Below are 23,153 nucleotides of genomic sequence, written 5' to 3' on the forward strand. Positions count from 1 at the left end.
TGCTTTCTCGTGCCGTGTTACTTTTTGTCAGCTTTTCAGCTGATTTCTGTCCGCCCTTTTTCCCAGCAAATTAATTGCGTAGAGGCGGCAGACGCGGCAGACAGGCACAAGCGACACTTTTTCCATTTCACGTCTAAATTATTGTTTGTGTTGCTTAATTGAAAATTAAGAAATTATTCTTCCGCCACAGCCACTTGAAAAGTTTTCTCTGGGCTGTGCGAGAAGTTTTTCCAAAGCCAAAAACCGAGTGGAAAACCGATTGGTGGGGCAGTTCCTTTAGTTCTTAAACGCCACGACCTATGGAGTAGGTCTCACGCTTGGCTTGTTCTTTTCAGCAAGCAATTTATCCTTTTTGAAAGGAATGTCATAATATTTCTACATACTCGAGTGTCCGCTGGGGACAGCTGCCTGACAGCTGCCCTGACAAAGCCCCCGGAATAGAACAAAAAACCCTTGATTTATCGTTGCAAACGGCCAAGAGGAAAGAGGAAAGAGTTGAGACTGCCAGGGACTCACTCGGAGTGAGTCGTAAACAATAAGTTATTCATTTCGCGGGGGGAAGGGGCGGAGGCGCACTGCGCATAAATCAAACAATAAATCGCATAAAATGTATAAAATGTAATTAATAATTTTCCATTTCCTCTGCTTGGGCCCCCAAACAAAAGGCGGACATCTTGAAGGAGTTTTCCCACCCATTTCCATCATTTGTGAAATGTGAAATGATGGCAGCTGCCAATGTCCACCCACCCACTCGCATAATTGGAATGAACACAGAAACTGCATTATGCATTGATGGGAATGCCAGTCCCTTGATTGAGGAATGTTTTTAATGCAAATTTAATATTTAATTGGAAATATTATTGTGATTCGTGCGATGCATGACTAGTTTTAGCATCAAATTTACACGCCAATGCATTGCATTCGATGCGATGCGATGCGATGCGATTCGATTTAAATGAATGATAAATGAGGAAAAACTGGTTAAAATATTAGCCTGATGTGCATATAATTTACACAAATCACGAAATACAGTATGTGCCACGAAATATTAGCACCTGCCTGGTTGCTAAATGGACGCGTGTGTGCCACATGTCGAGGTGCATGTATTTTTAAAATTCGATTTGCAACTAATAAATCGTCGGAATTCGCTGCCTGCAGCAGCCTTTTGGCGATCCATTCGCTGAAATGAAAACTCAATTGACTGCATTATAGGAGGGGATTTTCGGGGCGTACACCTGCGCCAGCAAATCCCAGCGACTTTTCATTGTTCAGGTGTTTGTTTTTGCCTGATTTGATTGTGATTTTAGATGCAGATACGGATACCAAATACGAGCCTGCTCCCATTCTGATTGCCAGCCCAAAGGCAAATAAATTTACGTGCCGGCTCAAAGGCTCAAAAGCCAATTGAAAATTGACTGACAAATGTATCTGTGTATCTGTATATCTGTATCTCTATATCCCCGTATCCGTGCATCTAAATGCTGTGATTGTTGTTTATTTGTTCGAGGGTCTTAAGCGATTTGCTGCTCTCAGAGGGTGGAGAAGCCCCTGCACCTGCTCCTGCCACACTTGACCTTGTACTCCCATTAAAACAGATCTCCTATGCCTTCTGTGGAATTGTTAATTCTGCGATAATACTTGTGCACTCCCATGCCTCCTTCCGGCAGACACAACTTTGCTAATGATTTTTTAAACTGTTCATAATTTACTCTAATGAGCCACCCTTCGAGTGGAGGCAAAACCCCAAGAAAACCCCCCTCCAAGGCTATCAAAGTTGCAACAGCCAACAGAGCAGCTGAAGGATGAGCTCCTCTGCCGCTGCCTCTGCCACTGCCGCTGCCGCTGCCTCTGCCCTGTCGCCTGTCCAATATGTTCTCGTGTTTGTTCTTGGGCAGTCTTACAGTTTTAATTGTGCGACAAGCAAACTGTTGTAATGAATGAGGCGGTGAAGTAATTAAGTTGGCTCAACTAACAAAAGACGAGAAGAGGGCTAAAAGACAACAGCGGTGAATGAAAGTCCTAACCCGCAAGGAAGCAGGCTAAGATGGGGCTTGGGAAAGTCGCTTTAGTGAAGGCTCTGAAACGCTGTTATACGGAAAAGATTAAGCCATAAAACAAGAGGTGTTAAAGGGGTAAAGTAGAGGATATACTGGGAAAAGTTATGGGATTCAGGAAGTTCAGGGAAATATAACTTCCAATTTGTAGAAGAGTATCTGTAGTTGAGGATATTTGGGACTTGTAAAAAGGTATACGAGGGAATAGTATACGAATTCGAACTATAGCAAAGTCCTTTGTAGTCGAGTGTATATTTATGGCTGATACTAAGCGGATTTTATATAATATAAGAGCTTAAGACTGGACTGTATATTTATATAATAAAGAATGGCAAACGCTTGCAGCTTATACTGACTTCGAACGTATAAATATTTGTAGAAGATGCATTCAAAAAGCGTTCACCTTATACTGACTACCGAATGTATGAGCAAGCTTTCAGCTTATACTGCTTTCGAATGTATAAGTATTGGTAGAAGATGCATTTCAAAAGCTTTCAGCTTCCTAGTATCTTCGAATGTATAAGTATGTGTAGAAGATATACCACTTTGCAAAAGCTTTCAGCTTATACAGCACAAGAGAAGCTGATATAAGCGTGAGTATAAGTTACGTTAGCACTTATAAAAGTGCACTTAGTATACTTTTAGTAGTATACAAGAAGCTTTTGGAGTACCGAAAGCGTAGAATTTATAAATTTCACTTAGTTTATAGTATATGTGTCGTAGAATATAAGAAGCTTTTGGTTGTTTTTGAAGGTAGAAGAAAGTAATTTAACGAAGCATTTGTGGAGAGTTCTTTCCTGCAAATTTATAGCTGCCCTAGAGGCTTATTCCTGATGCCTTTTATGCGATTTTAACTTTGCCAATTAACACAATAAATCTCTTGTAAATTCTACAATATAATTTTGTAGCACTCAAACAGTGTTCAGGAACAGCTGTTAATTTGATAGTCGCTCAACGCAAACTGCTAGTCGCTGCCCATACTTTTAGCCACTAAAATCCCCGTGTAAAACTTTGTCTCATTTTGGAAACTTTATTGGGGACGAAACTAAGTAGGAATTAGGGAGAGAGAGAGAGAGGGAGTCCTCCCTGTCCACCAGCTTTGGCCAGCTTTGGAAGCCGGCTCAAAACATTCCGCCTCAGCTGTTGCCAAAAACGCGTTTCCTACATTGTTAGATGCAAATCGGAGTACGCTGCTGTTGAGTTTTATACGCACATATTTTAAAGTTTTATAACCCAAAGCGTGGCCCTTAAATGCAGTCATCAAAGACCCGCCCGGGCCCACGAGAGGGCTGTGGCTTCTGTGGCTGATGATGGGCAAAAATTGGCAAGTTTAGACAGGGGATCGGAAGTGGGAGGTCTGCCATAAACACTCGAGCTGTGAAATGTTTATATGCATGATAAAATCATAAATTGAACTTACTTTGCTTATTAAATGCAGAGCAGAAGCCAGATCATCGTACAAGTAAAAGAACATCATTTTTGATGGCACAAGTTTTTGGGTGGCGAAACTCGTAATGAAACGAACTCTGCGTAAAACTATTTCGATGAACAAAGTTCATTTATTAGATGAAAGATGGATGCTCATCAATTTCGTGGCAGCAGAGGGAGCTTCTATATCAAGGATTACTCACAAAAGTGGCTTCTATCTATCGCATTTCGTTGGGAATCCCATGTACAGCCTATTCCCATTCTACAGCTACTTTCAACTGATTTAAAACCATTTAATGATGTCCGAAATGTCATATTTTCCGCCCCACAAATTTACCCCATTGGAAATGTCCATTTAATTCAATTTATTTCCATGCGATGGGGGGCGGGGGGGCGTATGTGTGTGTGTTTGTGTTTCAATCGGCCAAAAACTTTTTGACATTTCGCATAATTTATGTAGCGCAATTTGTTCTGCCTCAACCTCTGCCGCTCTGCCCCCCGTTTCGGGGCTACAAACGCATTGTGTTTTGGGGGGGTAGTGGCGAGGGGGGGTTGGGGCAACATATTGCGGCAAAAAGTGCGCGGAGGGGCCATAAACAATGGCCAAAACGAACGCAGAGCACACACGGGCCATGAGTTGACCCCTAAAAGCAGACAACACTCGAAATCATAAATTACAGTGCTCGTCGTTTGTTATGGTACCGCCTGCGCCACCGCCCATCGCCCACCGCCCATCTCCTCCATAAAGTAAAAACACTCATACGCCCCATCGGTGGCCGCATCGGACACCTGCCAAAAACAAAATTTAAATAAATTCACTTGTCAAATATATCGTACATAATTTCAAGTGCATTTTAAATCAATCGCCAGGGACCCCCACTGCCCCTTGCCCCCCTCCCATTTCCCACAAGCCTCCTGCACCATCACACGCCCACTTGCACGCCCGCCCATCTGTCTGTGGTCATATAAAAACAAAAAAGGAAGGAGCAGGCTTAGGTAGTCGAGGCAGAACATACCCTCGAAGAGCCATTGGGTCTCGTGGCGAGATTTTCCAGGTCCAATCCAAGGTCTATCGGAAAATCTGAATACCCTGGCCCTGGCAAAGGGTATAGCCCTGCGTTGAGTGCCTGGAATACAGGGGCTATCGAAGGGGAAGGGGTGTGGCAGCCACTTGCTTGTTCGATATTTATGACAAATGTGGCCGTGACTGTTGCAAGAGGGTGCGGGGAACCTGCGAGGGTCGCCATGAGTGTTCAAGATTAATGGCGCGTCCAAAATGCTTCACGTGCGAAAAAATCTATAAAACTGACTCGCACGCACATCCAAAGGTGGTTACCGGACGGTACGACAGGTTGGGGTGTGTGTGAAGGCGTGGCAACTCCCCTGCCTCCTCTGCCTGCTCCCTGCTCCCTGCCCCGTTCCCCCCGTGTGTGCGCGTGTTTTTGACACTTTAACTGCGCTTCCACTTTGAGCATAACTTGCGTCACGCCTGTCGTCGTTGCTGTCGTGCCTCTCGTTGTTGTTCCTGCACCTTGTTGGCTGTCATTTTGCGTTTATTTCCAGCCCAGGTTGTAAATGGCAGTACTGTCATTGTTCCGGCGTGGTTCCCCCCCGTTACACCGCATTCCGAGTAGAGCCAACTGCTGCACAGACAGCGCCTTATTGTATGCATTTAATTTTAGAACAGATGCTTCCGAAGAGCTCTGTGTTCGAAGGGGTTTGCGGTGGAGAGGATTGAGCCTCGGAATGAGTAAACAAGGGCTTTCCTAAAGCTATGCCTTCTAGATGTCTATAAGTTCTTTTTATCTGTCCATCTTGCGGGTTCGATGGGTTCTGGGGGATATTTGCGGGATGCTCTATGAAAAAGCAGATGGTGGATGGATATTTCTAGACGTGAAAACTGATTTAATCGACTAGAATATACTATATCCCCCGTTATAGCCTTCTAAGGCACATAATCCCCTTTCAAAAATATTAATATATATTCCTACATACGTGAAAATATGGCCTTGTTTCTCCGAAAATCGTGACATACCTGCAAATAAAAGAAATATACAAAATTAATGTGATTTCAATGGTGGAAAATTCTTGCAAAAAATTCTGCTGTACTTAAAGTTTAAGGCTGCAGTCGAAGCTAATTTGTATTCCCCTTCGAGCTGTTCCCAAGTCAGCAAACTTGGCTTAAAAGCCTCGTCCGCCCACTCAATCCATCCGACTGGATCAAAGCATGCCGAGTCCTTCTCCCGGTCCTTGGAAGAATGCTTAGCAAAGCGGCTTACTCGAGGAGCACTACTCTCGAGGAAGTATGGATGCATGTCTATGACATTTATTGAGTCAACGGCAGCGGCAACTGCATCTGCATCTCGGACTAAGCCAATAAGCGTTCCGAGTAAAGTGAAATAAAAGTGGAAAGACAGGCAAATGCCTTGGCGCCGCTGCGCCTTATCCCACGCCAGGCCAGTGTCAGGCTTGTTGCACTCGAATTTACTGGGGTATTTGCCCCAGCCCCAACCCCTTGCTGCCCCAAAACTCTGGCCGAAGACCATACCTGTTCCGTTCCATTCCTTGCCATCGTCTGTCGTCACGTTTTAGCGCTTTAGTAGCTGCAATTTGTTGGAGCGTGCGGCTGGCTGGGCCCGGGCCTCGGGCCGGGGTCTCGGGCCAAGTGCACACATGCATGTGCGAATAACTTTTTACGGTAATGCAAATGAATGCCAATTTACGGGCCGAGACATTCCCACAACTCTCCGGCGGCACACCCGTAACCCCAGCCCAGCAGTTGCTCAATTGCATTAGTCGTGGCCAATTTGCGACCTGTCGAGGTGACAACTCAATGAATCCGCCCCAGAATCAGCTTCTACTCAATCGCGGAGCCTCTGCGGGGGCCAGGGATCTTTCTATATTGAAAACTATTTAATGTTGTGAATATGCAACAGGAGCAAATCCTGAAGCCTGGAAATTGCAGTTATCCGGGCTCTCACCCGGCCCTCCCCTGGGGTCGAAAATAAAGCCAATAGCAAATTCCTTTTTGCTGGAATATTGCCTGTCGGTAACGCAAAAACCATTGAGACAACTATAGAGAACTTGCTGCCCAAAAATGCGCAACAACAAAAAAATTATGCGAGAGGAGAGGTAACGACTACAGGGGTACCCATTAGAGAAGGAGTAAAATAGATGTGGGGATCCTCAGGGAGTAGGAATCTGCTCCAGGAACTCGAAAAACAAGTAAGCTACACGTTTTTATATGGAGTAATCGGGTATTCTTGCTTTAAAGATTATAATTAGGTTCCTTTCCATACAAATATACCTTCCTATCAAACCCTTGACTATCCCTAATGATAGATCGATACTCAACAGCTGGTTAAAGGCCTGCCAGCCCTCTATAGATATTCCAGATATCTCTATTTGTATTTTATAGAATTTCTCCTATCACCTGCCACCCCAAGGTGCATACCCCTTGTCACCAGGTGCCCCTGGGTATCCCAAAAAAAGGTAAACAAAAAGGGCGTAGCACGCTGCAGCAATTAGTTATGCTTCGCTTTGTTGGAGGGCAGCTTTTCGCTGCTGGCCTGCCTTTCACGACCAAAAATTGCAGACACAAAAGTTCCACTTTGTGCCACCGGCATGGGGGGGTTGGGGGGGGCGACAGATTTTTGCGGAACGGCACCTTTCGCCCGCCGTGTGACATTTGGCCGGAGCAAATTATTTAAGCTTAGACAATGTGAACAATAAGCCTGCTTCGCTTTCGAGGAGAGACCACGTGCTGACCACGCCCCTGCTCGTTCAATGGGGCGGAGAGGGGGATGTGGTTGCCCATTGTGTGTGTGTGGGTGTGTGTGTGTGGGTGAGTATTTCCATTTTCCATTTCCATTCTCTTTGGGAGGACGACGAGTGTGTTTGTCCTTTGTCTGGGTTTCGGTTGTGGGTCTCGCATTATAAAACAATTTGTTGTTTTGACACCAGCACGCCCGCCCCCGAGACCCTTCTGGACCACAGCTGACTCTGACTGGGACTCGGGCTGTGACCCCACCTGAACCCTTTTGGCCACACATATCCACCATTGTTTGCTCATTCGGAGGCAGGCAGGACTCCGCTTTGCTTCCGTTTTGTTTGCGGCTGTATTTGTATTTGTATTTGGTTTAGGTTTTTCCATAGAGTGGAACACTCCTCCACAGCTAAGTGCCGGCCAAATCGTGTTGATTTTACGTCTTTTAAAGGTGGAAAATTAACCAAAGTTCTGCCTCTTTAAGGGCTTCAAACTTATTGGAAGATAAATCCCCAAATTTCGAGAAACCTTTGCGGTGGCACGGCGACTAAGCGCATCGGATTACACGCGCACCCACACACACACCCCCACACACACAAATACAATCAACAATTGAAGTTACACTTAAGCTCCACCCCACCCGCCCCCGCCCCGCCCCACCCCTAGCGCGCATTACATGGGAAAAACCCCACGCATGGAACAAGCGAGAAAACAAATTTTGTTGATGAACTCAATTAGGGGCCGCCGCAACAACAAAATCCACCGGAGACAACCCAGCCAGCCAGCCAGCCCTTTATTAGCCCCACACCCCCCACTCACCCCCCACTCCAACCTTTATTTTTAATTAATTTTGTAAATTTTCGCCATATTTTTTTTTGTTTTTTGTTTTATTGTTATTTGAAATTTACTCAGGCGCCAAACTGTTGCGAGGAGGGGGGGCCACAGCACGTAAAGGGGGGAAATCAAATTATGGAAATTATTTTTCTTGCTTTTGCAAACACATTTTCAATTAGTCAAATTGCAAGTTTTCTTTCAGCGGGTGAGCGGCGGAGGGGGGGTGGGGGGATGGGAAACTTGAAGAAACTTGTGAGGGAAATTTAAGGGGGAAAATACACCAAAGTGGGGGACACATTGGCCCTCATTTGATTGCCTTTTCAGCTCAAACAAGAATGAAATTTCCACTAAAACGCAGTCAGGCTGCACAGGATAATCCCATGGATAATCCAAGCGGCCCCCCAAAAGAAGGACTCAAAAAAGAGGAGCCCCACACACACATGTTCAATTTTATGCTAACAAAGGCTTTCGTTTTTCCCTTCGTTTTTGTTGTATTTGAAGGAGCAGCGGCACCGGCAGAGTGGGGACAGGGTGGGGGCGTGGTTCGACTGCAATTCTGCGGCCTTTGTGAAAAGGGTTTTTTGTCGGTGGCTTTTTGCAGTCGAAAAATTCAAAATGAATTCGCAACTTGAGGCACGAGTGAATGCAATTTTTAACCCATTCGAAAGGGGTTTTGTTTTTTTTGTGGTGTGTTTTAATGTTGCGAGTTTTTTGGGAGTCGTTTTTGTTCGATTTTGATGTTTTTTTGTTGCATTGAATGCTTGTAAATGTTTGCTGTTGTTCTTTCCCAGCGAGCTTATGCTTTTATATCGAGGTCTATATCTTCTTCCATATTGGCAGATCACATAGATGGATATTTCAAAAAGTTCTCATAAGAGTTGGGCCCTTGGAAAGAGGGGTTTTTCCCCCCAGACTCTGCTGGGAATTGATTCCCTCAACTGTTTCTTGAGTTTTATAATTTCTATAGTCAAAGGATCATCTCGATTGCGTTTCACAAGTAGCTGTTGAATCCATTGTATCTTTATTTCACTCTTCTATTTCTTAAGAAGAAGACATATTTTTCGACATATTTTTCGCATATTAGGGCCTTTTAGATATCGAACAAAATTATTATTAGAAAAAGCCCAAAGAAGGGCACAACTTTTCAAATAAATTCAATCTCAAATCAGAATGAAATCACCCTCGAATCGGATTTGCAAGATACATTATCCATTAAAAGTGAATTTCGGTAATGATAAAACTTTGAGACGAAGCCCCGAACTTGTTTACCCATTTAGCAGGATAATCTGACCTGCAGTATCCCAGTACCCCGACCGCATGCCACATGATGGGATGGCTGACTGAGTGGCACATGATTAGGCCAACTCATATGCCGGCTAGAAGGCTGGAAGGCTAGAGGGCCGTGGGCCAAGTGGAACAGAATTTGCATATATATCTTTATGAGTTGGGGGCCAAAGGAGTAACCAAACTGTAAAAATAACAACATGAACACAGGACCTCCCTCCCCCCTCCCTCCCCTCCCACACACTCCATACTGGCTAAGGGAGAAAGGGAAATGGAAAGAAAAATACCAACGCAACAATTTTTCGGCGTGGCTGCTGATGTTTTATTTTTTATGCAAATTTTGTTGCATATGAGAAATTGCCAGAGAAAGAGCAGGAGCTCCGTGGCAGGACCTCCAGAGAAGAGCAACAAAATGTGGCAAAAACTTTAATAAAAGACTATACCATGGGTGGGGAGGGGGGGAGGCCCCCATAAATTTATAGTGGGGGATAGAAAAGGGTGCTGGTGCTGGGTCTGGTGCCTCTTCAAACAAAGCAACACTCAATGTCGGAGCTGCTCCAACAAAATAATTTCAGCTGCAACAAAACATGATGTGGATGTGGCAGAGGCAGCGGCAGAGACAGAGATGGGGTCCTGGAGATGGTTTTGTGTTGCTTGCATATTAAAAGTCAAAAGCGTTGAGCTGTTGAGCGGAGTCGAAGGAGTGGGCTGGAGGGACAGCGACAGGGACAGGGACAGTGCTCTGTGGAAGGGTCGTCATTTCTTCTGCCTTGTTGCATGCGACACGAATATTTGCGCTGACAAGCCACAGCCCGCAACCCGCAACCCGCACCCCGCAACCCACTACCCACATGTGGTTTGCTTCCACAAACCCCTCACTAAATAAGTTAATATTAATAATTTTGCATGTTTGTGGCTGCGATTCCCGCTGCACACGGAATATTAATTAATGCACCGCGAAAAACTGATGATAACTTGGCCGAAAAGTTTTTAATGAAAGTCGTTTAAGGGTGTGAATTATATATATGGGTTTACTGGGAAACTGCGGGATTTTATGAATATTAAAAACTATATTTTTGGACACAAAATTAAAAGAAAATACCCATAATTTGTTCTATATTTTTTAAATATTCTTTCCACAATAGTAGCCCAAAAAACCGTCTCCAAGGTTACCCAACGAGTACTCTTATTTTAATTATTTTTCCCCTAACTTACTTTCGTGCCAAACACTTGAAACTCTTGTAAAATGTATAAATTATATATTAAACAAAATTGTTACGCCTTGCTGGATTTGATTTATACGAAACTCGCTCTCTGTTCTGCTCTGTTCTGCTGCTCCATTTTTGGGTCTTTGTCTGCGACTTCGGGGCGAATAAATCAAAAATAGCAATGAAATTGTTTCCGCTGGAGATGCGAAAGGGAAGACCCTGAAACTCTCTAATTGGTAATTGCAATTGTTTTCTGCTACCCCACCCTCCAACCTCCTCCTGTGTCTGGAGAGACTCGACGCTGAACCTGTGAGTTATGTCGACAGTTTTATGCATCCTTTGGTCTGAATCGGTACTAGAACTAGTACTATATTTTACCAAAAAAAAAAGAGTATATAGCCAAGAGCCCTCTGTAATTAATTGAGCTCGAATCTGAATAATTATGTGTAACGCGGTAGTTGTTCTACCAATTATCGCCACTCAGATGCACCTGGAACATGGGTTTTCAATTACAGACACACACACATGGGGATATTAAACTTTTGAAGGAAACCGCATGAAATGACAGGTGCCGACAATCAAACAAGCTGCAGGACAGACAGACAGACGCTGACTGACTGACAGACAGACAGGCGACAATCAAGCATAATGACAGCAGAACAACAATTGGGGAAAATATTTAACAGTTGTCTTTGATTAAATCATATGGCGGCCCGGCGAACAATTAAAATTCATTAGAGTTAATTACGGCCGTAATTAAAAGGACATTTTCATAGCTAATTAGGGGTAATGAAAAAAACAAAACAACAAACAAAAAGTAAAGTATTTTCATAACGATGTCGCCTGCCATTCCATCGCCCCTATGTGTGGTACACGAAATTAACATAAAATTTGAATAAAAGTGAAAAGAAATGAAGCCCCGAAATTAACTTGAGACCATATTTTCATCATGTTTCACATGTCGTGAGTTTTGACTTGTTTGCTAAGAGACTGGGGGCCCACATCCACAAGGAGGCCGAAATTGGGTGGGGTAAATATTTATTAAATATTTAAAAGAATTATTAGAATTTATAGAGATTTTAGGGAATTTATTTGTACCCCTCAGAAACCCCCCCTTAGATTTATTATCTTCACACATATAAATCCCTATTGATAAGGCTTTCTCATAATCTTTATTGATGTGGGAATCGTGAAACAATTTCAAATGTCAGATGAAAATCTTAATGCTCTTTGCGGCTGAATCTGCACAAAGGCAGCGTTGAAGGAAAAGTGCCAGCACAGCAGTGGAAAACCACAATTATAACAGCAGCAGCACCGACAGTCCTGTCTGGCCTCCGTTTCGACTTTTGTTTTGCTTCGTTAGCCCCCAGATACTCCCCCCATTCCCCCTTTCCCCCACGCACCTTTGGCGCAAGTTTAAGTGGATTTTCATAATTTACGCGCTCGGCGTTTTCATAAATTTCTGGAGAGAGAGAGAGAGAGAGAGGGAGGGACGGAGAGTGGCTCCTCTTCTCAGTGGCAGCCTCGAACAATTGCATTTAATTGTAAGTAAAATATGTGAAAACTTTTTGTTGTCCTTTTTTTTGCTGGGCGGCTATATCGGGGCATTGGAAAAGTTTTACAAGTCTCAAAAGTTTGTGGGTGGGGGCGGGAAAATTCATCCACTCAGGCGCCACACACCCGACTCCAGGGCCAGTCCCCCCCGCCCCCGCCCCCGCCCATCGATGTCAGCGACATGTTGTTTTCATGTGATTTCCCACTGTCAGTGGCAGCTGTGTAGCTGTAGCCGTGTGTATCTGTGTGACTGTGTGTGTGTGTGTGTGTGGGGTATCTGTGTGACTGTCTGGCTTTTTGTTTTGCTTTCATGATGATGATTTTCCAGCTTGTGATTCCTATGTTTGCCTTTCGTCAACGTTTATGACAATATATCAAGAGGAGACTCCATTTCCATCCTCCATCCTCCATCTCCATCTCCTTGCCAGCAGCGCGCGAGGACTTGGTCTACTTTATGCTTTTATTGGTTACATGAAAAATATTTGCAGCTTTTTCCTCCTTATTTTCTTTTCTGTTCGACTCGATTCGCTTTTCCCGAGCCACACAATTGTCAGCCACAGAAGTTATGAAGTATTTTTTCTTGTTTTTCTTTTCTTTTCTCCTCTCTCTCTCTCTCTCTCTCTTTCTTGGTAGTAGGAAGGAGCGACATGTTGCCATAAAGTTTTTAATTAAATTGTTAGATTTTTACATTGACACTTTTTTCTGTTGTTCGGGAAATGACAAGCAAATTGGGTTTCTTGTTTGTGTTGGGGGAAAATGTACAACGGAGATAGTTTTCAAATTTACGAAAAGATGGCCCAAAGAAGGTGGATCGTGGGTCCCTCGAATATCTATATCTTTTGGATACATTTCTATCATATTTCCCTCTTGATCATATCTTATTCTCCAGCAATCCAACAATGCATATTTGCCACCTTTTCTGACAGTTTATGGCCCTCAGGCACGCACACTGTCAGAATTTTTTTGGGCTATAGAGGAAAAAAGCCAAACACCTTTGGCCGAGAGGCTGACCCTCACCGATAAATGTGCGAAATGTGCACGCATCGGTAATATTTTCCAGCACTCTCGCCGAGTGTTCTAGTCCCCAAAAAGGTGGCCAAAAACCCGTGAGAGAGTGCCACCCGGCTGCGGTCTCATGATAAAGTTGACACTTTATGCGTTTTGGCCCGCGGTAGAGCAAAAACGAGAACGGAATTCCCCATTCATGTGTGCATTTTGGGGGATTTTTCAAGCGTGAAAATCATACCCTGATTGAATACTCGTGGCTTTAAAGATTTCCCCCCTCCCCCCCAAAAAAAAAGTGTCAGTGTCAATTTATTAGCAGCATTCAATGTGTCCTCGCTGCCTAGATTTGGCTTTGGCTTTCATCCATCAAATACACACACACACACACATATGGCCTTTAACCTATTCAATACTTGCCCAGGCATTGATGTCCCTAGTCCCCAGCGTTGGACACACGAAAATCAATTAAACGCTCTGTGTACACGCGGCGTATACGCAATATTTGTTGCGCTGACCTGGTTTCCCTTTTTCCTTGTGTTCCTTTTTTGTGAAGTGCAATTTGTATGGCCCTAAACGAACTAAGCAAGTTGGTTAGGAGGTTATTTAAATTACCAACACGTGTAGGTGCCACATCCCACGCCCACGCCCACGCCCACTCCCTCCTCCGTACTTTATTTGGCTGCCCCGAATTTAGCGAAATTTCGCGCTCTAATTACCCTTATTACAAGCCATAAAAAATGCCTGTTTATGCAATAATTTCATTCTAGCACTTTGTCGAATTAATTATAATGGAAATGTTGGCATTTACAATTATATATTCGTGGAAATTTAGTGGAAATTTAAATGCGATTCGAACTGTGGCCATTATCCCTAAAATGCCATTTCCCTGTGCACTTTTCCAGAGTCAACATTTCGCACGGCTCCCGTTTGTTGTGTGCTCTTCAATTTGGGTCTCCTTCTCATCAAGTTGTTTCAACAAGAGCCTGCGCAATAATTTCGAGTGCAACGTGTTCAAATGAATTGAATTGGATAATTGAATGCATGACTGACTGCCTGATTGACTCACTGACTGACTGACGACTCACTGACTGACTGGCGCTGTGCGTGTGCGTGTGCCCGGGAATTTCCATAGAAAATTCTCCCTCTTTTTGCACTCTTCTCTACTATTTCCTGGTTTTTTTGGAGGGGGTTAGGTATGGCAACGTGGCAGGAGCGGCAATCGCAACGCCTTTCAATCAAATGGCGCTGCACACAAATTCCCAAACAAACCGATGGAGGGGTGGGGTTGGGGGGGGTGGGGGGAGGTGAGGTCTTGCCACTGGCTGTCACTGCACGTGACAAATGCCGACAAACGACGAGTGCTGCCTCTCTGTCTAGCTCTTTTCGCTCGTTGGCTTTCAATATTGTAGCCAGAAGGGGTCTGGCGTTACCTGAAGTTTTGGCCTGGCTTTGTGATAGGCAGCGCCAGCCTCTATCTCCTAGAATTTCCCAGCATAATCCTCCACTAATTTGCCTGGCATTCGCCCTCCACCCCCCGCGCTGCATTTGCATCTGACAATTGATGAGCTGCGTGCAGCTTCGGGTTTTCCACCAAAAGAAAACTTTTGAGGGAAAGAGAATCCTTTATGTGGCGGTAGGCTGCTGCTGACGAGCGCTTAACCTTTGAGATGGTTAATTTATGCAAAAGGCCAGTCGGAAAAGCTCAAGGGCCGGACAACGTAATCATCCGCTTCTTCGGTTCTGGGAGAGGGCTTTGCCCGTCCCACGAGCCCGTGTCCATCAGCGAAAAGTGGCGCCAACAAGTAGATTTCCATCAAGAAAAACACTTTCCCTCCCGACCTTGAGGCCTCGAGGCCTCGAGGAAAATCGCTGTCATTAATCATTCGGGGGCTCCACAAAGGTGCCACGCAGCGGCGTGGGCGATGTTAATCTTGAGTCCTGAAAAAGTACTTAAGCAGCACACGAAATGCTCTCAGAAAGGAGCCTCGAAGGATTGTATCAAGTCGATCAAAAAGTCCTTGGACTCTCGGCGGCCACAAATTTCTGCTTCGTTAACAATTAAAGGTGTCTGTGTGTAGGTGTGCCTCTTGCCTCTTGCCGCTGCCACTGCTGATGTTGTTGCCACTTTCTGCAACTGACTTTTGACACGTGTCATTTACGTTCGAAAGCGTCCTCCAGGATGTCAAAGTGAATGACATGGCCACGTTAATGGGCATCGCAGGCCACAGCGAGAATGCCTTGAATAAGTACCAGCCCCAGCAACTAGCTACCTGCAAATTCCTGTGGCAATTAAAACCATTCCTGCCCGGAAGAATGTTAATTAAATGTTTGGGGAAATGTTTCAGCCGTAATTGAATCGAATGGAGAACAGGGAATGCCTCTGGCACTTCGATTTGCATGGCTTTAAGAGCGGCCACAGGTGCGATGCCTCATCAGAAAACGCTTAGGCAGCAGACCAGCCTCAACCGGCAACCGCCATGAGGTGCATCCTTTGGGCGTGGCCCCTTTGGTGGGACCGGCATTATGCCAAATGGGCAGTTCTTTGCCTTCGCGGCCAAAGGTGTAATTTATTTGCACTTTTGATGGCAACAAGATGCAGGAGTGCGAAATCCACCCATCCATAAATCACCAAAGGATGCAGGAGAGATGCCTCTGTGTGGGGCTGCCCCTGTTCTGCCAGCGACTAAGCAGTTTATTGAAAAGTGGGACCCAAAGTGCTGCGCCATAAATATCCCACTCGAGTGGTGCGGGGGGGCCCCCCAGACACGCCCACAAAAGAAAAGACACTCTTTTTGCAGTTTCTTTTCCAAGTTCAAAGGGTTGCCGTTGCCGTTGCCAAGCGGGGTGGCGGTGGAGCTGTCAAGGACATGCTGCAACTTAAAGGATTTCACCCGATTTTCACTCCCATAGTGTCCCGCAATCAAATGAAAACTCTGCCAAATGGAAATGCGGATGGGTGTCAAGGTCAGGGCGAATGAAAATTGCATTAATATGATGATCATCAAATAGCACTTAACACTCTTTCTCCGCATCCGCCCATTCAACAGATTCGCATTTTTGATGGCACATAAGGATGCATTTCATTGCATTGCGCCCCGATGGCTGCTCAACATGTTCAGAAGCGCCCTCCAGAAGCGCCACGAACAGCAGTGCCAGCGGAGAGTCCTTTCCCATTCACACAGATACTGCACACCCACATGGACGCGGCGGTAGGGGCGTGCAAGTTCAAAGACCTGCCCAAAAGCCGGCCCTGTTAACTCGCTGCTGCTTGTGGGAGTGCTAACAGTTACGAGTGCCGCACACGAAGTGATTTAACATGGGGTCCACAAGAGAGACAGAGAGAGAGAGAGCAGTTGCTTAGGTTTGCTGTTAGCTAACAGAACTGCTAACAGAATGTGGGACACAGTTGTTGGGGGACTGTAGCTTACAGGAATTCTCCTTTCGGCTTGAGAGGTGTATGTTAGGCCTCTGATTTCCCCTCTTTGGTCTGTTAAACCATATATAGGGGAACTCTGTTAAGGATTTCTTTAGCAGGTTTAACAGATATTCCTTCCCTAACAGAGTGTGGACTAGAAGAGTGTAAATAAAAAGACTTAACACTCCAAATGTTGTCCCCTAAGTAGTTCTTAGATACAGAAATAGAAATTCCGATTGCAGAATGCTGGAAAATGTGCAGAATTTACCAGACAGGCTGCCAAAAGCAATCCACATGAGACACTTGGTTTAACAGAGGAAAACAGAAGAAAACCTTTAAAGATGTTACAGATATTTCATTGCTATCAGAGAGTGGAATAGAAGAAGTGAATGGAAAGACTTTACATTCAAAATGTTGTCTGCTGAGTACTTGTCTGATACATGAATAGAAATTCCCATCGCAGAATGTTAGAATATGTGCAGAATTCAACAGAAAGGCTGCTAACATTCATTCCAAAGGGAATCCACATTTAACAGAGGAGCGCATTCTCCTTCTTTCGGCTTTTGCTCTGTTAAGGCTTCGAAAAATGTTAGCTTCCACAGAGAGAGCGAGCTACAGAGCGTGAGAGGTTCTCAGAATCGCGAGTAATTAACGAAGTGTCTTCGCGTGTGTGCGTTTTGTGGATTTTAACCTCATTTTTGTTTCACTCAGAGTTCGCTTCTGGTGGCTGGAATTTCTTCTATGTTTTTTTTTGTGTTGGTTCGGCAACTTTTTGTTATCTTTTGGTTCTGTTCTGCGCTCTGTGCTCTCCTCGGGTGGCTGGCGGCTGGCGGCTGGCGGCTGGTGGCGCAACGCTCTCGAGGAGTCGCAAAAGTTGTTGACAGGCATCTCAACGCAGCTCAGCTTAAAATAGTTTGCATGAAATTAAAATAATCTGCAAGATTTATTGCTCTAGAAAGCGCAATTGACTCGGCTCAGTGTCTATTTCTGGCAACCCCCGCCCCCACCCACTGTCGGATCGGGTCGGATCGGTGGGGGCCTAGTCTTTAAATATGCTTCGCCGTATTAAAGGCGATTTATGCAAATTAAAGATGCTCCAGAGTACAAGAGTAGGAACTGGGTTAACTGGGAATGGAGGCTGCGAAAGAAAGCGTTTAAATATTTCAAGTTGTTTATCAGGCGGTAACCAGAAAACGCTGCAAATTGGCCCAAGTGCCTGCTGACTGCCTTCCCAGTGCTTTGTTTAATGGTCGAAAGTACATATTTGCGTTTACTTTACTCGACGCGAACTCCTCCCTTCTCTGGATTCCACTTTATTCCGTTGTCCGGGTCTCCTCAAGCTTTGGGCATTTCTCGAGACGCTGTCGGGGCCCTCTTCAGCGTTTGGTAAATGCAGCTGCCACTTGGCCAACTTGTTGACTTGTTGCCACTCTCTGACCATTCGGACGGATGGAAAAACGGAAATGAAGTTGGCAATGCGGAAATGCCATTTTTCATGATTTCTTCCACACACACAGAGAGACATACACAGACAGACAGACAAGCGTGTGAGTGGTGGAGAAATGTTTTTCCTCTTTTTTTTCCTCATCTGAGGAGTGCCCGGGGTTTGCTTTTGACAAATTGTTTGGCGTTGCCCTGGACCAATATTAACAGTGCATATCTATCTGGCTTTGTTCTCCGCCAGCGACTGACTGGTGGTGCAACAGTCTGGGAATTGTCAGGGCTATTACCTAATTGTCTGAGGGAATCGATTGCGAAGGGGTTGAGAAAGAGTTTTGCAAGAGTTTAAAGCAGTTTGGAGCAGAAAAGGAAGGGTTTTTTAATGTAGATTTATAGAAAAGGGTTCTTGTAGTTGTGTTCCAAAATAGAGTGGGATTTCGTCTATGGTTATTTGTCTTGTATCTAATTAATGGAATAAATCGGTACTACAGGAGATATAAATGCCAAAAATTATATGGAAAAATCTACGATTAATATTTCAGTTTTTAATATAAAATATATAATATATATTTATATATATTTTTTGGTATATAATAAGTACAGAATATCGAAGCAAAGCTCTGATAAAAGTAACCAATAGAAGATATAATTTAATGCGAATAAAATTGCATAGAAGGAAGTCTGACCAAAGTTTTAATGCATTTTCAAACCTTTTTATATTTTTAAAAAATATTTCTTTTAAAAAATTCTAGTAACTAATGCACATTTCCCGTCTTTTTTCCAGTTTTTGCCACAGCCCCCAGTGTAAGTACCATTCCTTTTCCCTAATACAAAGATTCAACATACCAGATACTTTATCTAAATAGATTTCCCAATTGGAAACACGGAAAAGCATTGTTAAATTTAGATAAAAATCAAAAAGGCATTAAATTTACATCGAAAATGTACTCCTAGTTAGGCAGGGCTTTTCTTTGGGGTTTCCTCGAAGGCAGAAATCAATTTATACCGGACAGAACAACGCTCAAACATCGATCATAAATGATGGAGTGCTGCAATCAAGATTAATGGTCTCTGGCTGTAAAGGAAATTCCCGACTTGGCGACCATTTATTGTTCGATGGCTTCGATGACATCACTGCGTATGCGCAATGTGCGCCAAAGCGGTTTAAAGTTGAAGAATCCAACAAACTATTTACAAATAGTCAAGAGTCGAGCACAATTTTTGATGGTCCAAAAGGCAAGAAGGCCATAAATTGAATGGCTGCCAGGACATTATCGAATATGATATGAGAGCGTTTAGATCCCATAGTTTGTCCCCACTTTCGGCCCCAACCTTCCCCAATGGTATTGGAAGTGGATTTTTATGTGCCCGAACATTTTTTACGAGCACTTATTTCCGCCCCAGAAATTAGACAACTGCTGGAGAGCATTTATGCCCTGAAGGGTGTACGAGAGCCCGATTTTCCCTGTGAATTTATGATGTGTGTAACAATTGGGGCCATTGTTGGGGTCCTCTGCCCTGGCCGTCCACTCGGGCGCTTGTCATGCAAATTCTGCTTATTTCATTTAATGCGATTTTTACGAGTGTCAAGGAAGGGATTAATTTGCCCCTGGCAGTGGCTCAATTTTCTAGGAGGATCCCACGAATAAATAATAATTTTTGAGAGAGTTTTTCCCCCTGCGGGATAACTCTTTTGCTTTCTTCTTTCGGGGGGCGATTTACTGATGCTTAAAATGTAACTTTCCGACATTTGTCATGTTTTGTTTGTCTAGCAGATTGTTGTTTTTTGTTGGCTGTACTCGCCAAGAGGTGGAACAGAAATCCCATGACTTTTGCTACCTTCGAAGCCCCTCGAACGGCCAGGGTATGCCGGCGTTCGGCTCCCTGGGCTGCCCTTCAATTCATTGGCTGCTGTTTCCGGCGCAATTTATGCATGAAGGAGCCAAAAGGCTGCGGTACGTGCAGGTCCTGTCGCTGTCGCTGTGGCTGTGGCTGTGGCTCCTAAGCCTAAAAGTATGCATAACTAAAAAGAGCACGTTCCGCAGATACGGGCAAAAACAACCGAGAAAGAAACAACTGAGAAAGAAAAACAAGCCATTGATAACTGTATCTGGGTATCCGTGTATCTGTGTATCTGTGTGCGTGTGTGTGGGGTGGGGGGGGGGGAGGGTCCTGGGATAACAAAACAGATATGTTTGTTGTTTAGGCAACAAATGATTCCCCTTTGGGGTCTGGCTGCCAAATGATGCGGAAAATGCAAGCAAAACGCAGCAGCTGTGGCCACAGCCAACCGAACCAACATTTAAAGAGGTCACAAGGTCGCTCAAAGATCCAAAATAAAATGAGTTGGCTCCTAATGCAAAGCGGAATCCAGGGAAACGACACAATGGGGGCGGGCGTGGGGCGTGGGGAGGGAAATTGCTTACAAATGCAGTCAAAGCGCTGCGAAAACATTCAGGTAAAAAAAAATAAGAAAACCCAAGGGATGGGGGGGAGGGTAAAACTATGCAAAAACTGAACAAACAAGCATTCGTGCTGCTCGGGGAAAAATCCAGCAACAAAATGCCAATGCGAAGCGCTAAAAGTGACAGGACAAATATTGAAGTGAAACGGAACAAAGCCCAGTCCCAGTCCCAGTCCCAGCCGAGTCCTGGGAGCGGGTCGAAAGCGCCGCACAGATACAAATAAATTAAATGAAAGTCTGCCAAAGGAGAAATACTACGTATACTCGCGGAAATCTCCGGTAAATTGCGTTTCTCTGTTATTTGACTCGAAAATGATGGTTTGAAGGTTTTCCAGTATACATATTTATGGGTTCAAGAACAGCGACAAAAGAAAGCATTATTCCAAAGGGAAGTGCATGAAAAACAGACAATTTATTAGCTCTGATTGGCAGAGAAAATGTGATATCTTAAAGAATAACTGAAGGTAACAGAAGGGGCAGTCGAGACCTCAAAATACTCCCTTTTTCAATTAAATTAACTCTAATTGAAGTCCTGTAAGTCCCCCCTTTAAGTCCCCATCAAGTGGCCACTAAAATGCACTGAATTTCATATGTAAATACACCGTCGAAAAACCGAAACCAGGCTGGGTTTAAAATGTAAATTTGCAGCATTTTTTGGTTGCCAGACAAATGTTTCATTCCACCCGCAAAATATACAAAATGTTGGGTCCCGTTTGCCGTGCAAAAACAAATAGGGAAACATCAATTAAAAACAATAAATGAAAACCGGAAAAAGTTTTGGCATTGCATCAGCAAAAACCGGAAACGAAACCGAAAGCCCAAAACAGAAACGGAAACAGAAACAGAAACAAAATGGAGCAGAACCGAAAACAAATCATCGCATAGCCAGGGCCTGGCCTGGACCGGGGCTGAGCCTGGGATACATTTAACAATAGTTTATTGCCTGCTCTCTAAACAAGCTCCCACTCTGTTTGGTGTTGGCCAAAATTGCCAAAAATTGCCAAACCGCAAGCTGTTGCCGAGGCCCAGACCCCATAAGCCCTTGCCGCCCCCGTGCCTTTCCTCCGCTTGAATATCAATATTTGTAAGCAACTGTTTGTAATTTACATCTACTCGTATCTATGCCTCTGTTTTCCGTCCCATTTTCCCCCACCGAAAACACAAACAGAGGGAAAACTTTTTAATTTTCGTTTTTCATGGCCAAAAGCCTCAGCCTCAGCCCTTGCATCACATCATTGCCAATTGTGGCATGCCACTGCACAGAATATATATCTGTTTGCCACTGTTTCCATTTACCACGAGCTTACGTACGGCTTAGCGATGTATTAAACAATTGAAAAGCATTTTAACAGCCCCCAGAAAAAGTGAAAAAGCGGGGAAAAATCCACACAAAAAATGAAATCAAAATGGAATGAGAAGTGGCCCGAACCGAAAAATTGATTGCCATTTCAGGGGCAATTTTTAATGAACAGCAAACAGAACAGAACGATGCCAAGGCCTTGAAAGAACAGGCATTAGATCGTATATATATGGAGCAACTAACAATCAAAATTTGTGCCCTGACATTTCTTTTAATTGTTTTTTCTTTTTATTTATTTTTTTTTTTTGTGTGAACAAGCGGGAGATTAATTCCCTTAAAGCTCCGGGGCCTTCAAATGGATCATTTAGGTTGAAATGCTTTTAGTTTTGCAATCTGTGCGCTCATTCGCCCAACAATCCGCACCTATGTCAAATATTTTTCCAACCAGCTTAACCATTCAGAGGCAGTCGGAAACCTATGCGAAATGTTTTTGATGTCCTCACACACGCCGAATGTGGCAAATGCCTGGCCAACATGCCGCATAAATAAAATAGCCCAAATGCACTTGACTAAACACACTCACCCACAGATACACAGGGGATATACAACCGCACACACACACACACACACACACACACACGCATTCGCTGTTGGCCTGGTCAATATTTGGAGAACGAATTCGTTTTTGGGGTCTGGTCTGGGGAATTTCGGTGTACAATTTATTTGCTGCCATTTGTAGGGAAATTCAGCTGCACTCGAAAAGCCCTAACGAATTTGTTGCTGCTGAAGTATTTTATGCATTTGTAACCAAAAGTTCCAAAGATACTATTTGCAGTTAAGGAAGGGTTTTTTCTGTAGATGATATGGAAGGAATTCGTAGAACACAAAGAAGATAGGTATCAATACTTTCTTTGGAGTAAAAGGAATCAATTATATGTCTCTGCTGCTCACAGAGTCGAGGTCTGTCTATATGTATGCCCAAAATCATGTTATTCGAACAAATATTTGAATAATGCTGCTCTGTGGCAATATATCCCTAATTTTGTCTCTTTTTTTCATCTAAAAATCTAAGCGTACCCACTGCTCCCACAGTTATACCATCATTCTACTGACTCCCATCTATAATATATCTAAATTCCTCCACTCACCTGAATTGGGTCCATTGCTATTGGGTCGTGCCGAGGGGGCACCGTCGCGGGCCTCCACCTCCAGGGCATAGGCGCCCTTCTTCTCCCTGTCGAACACCGTTTTGGTGAAGATCTCGCCGCTCTGTAGATTAATTTCGAAGAACTCCTTGCCCTCGTTACGCGGCGAGTCCACAATGTAGTAGTAGACCTGGAAGTAGAATTTTGTTGGGTTTATTTTTGGGTTCCGCATGGGCTTGGCATGGGCTTGGGTCAG

The 23,153-nt window shown here is 44.2% G+C and overlaps 1 protein-coding gene across 8 annotated transcripts in view; it reads right to left on the minus strand.

The window, feature by feature from the left end:
- LOC6595648 (neural-cadherin) overlaps window positions 1–23,153 on the minus strand; it is a 91,637-nt gene that overhangs the window by 35,152 nt on the left and 33,332 nt on the right. For all 8 annotated transcript variants that reach the window (XM_026988143.1, XM_026988139.1, XM_026988141.1 and 5 more), the window contains exon 10: window positions 22,901–23,087. In XM_026988143.1, the coding sequence (XP_026843944.1) occupies window positions 22,901–23,087 (187 nt within the window). The remainder of the gene's footprint in view (window positions 1–22,900; window positions 23,088–23,153) is intronic.

The sequence above is a fragment of the Drosophila persimilis genome, unplaced genomic scaffold, assembly GCF_003286085.1.
Source record: "Drosophila persimilis strain 14011-0111.01,24,50 unplaced genomic scaffold, DperRS2 tig00000191-arrow-pilon, whole genome shotgun sequence".
Lineage (NCBI taxonomy): Eukaryota > Metazoa > Arthropoda > Insecta > Diptera > Drosophilidae > Drosophila > Drosophila persimilis.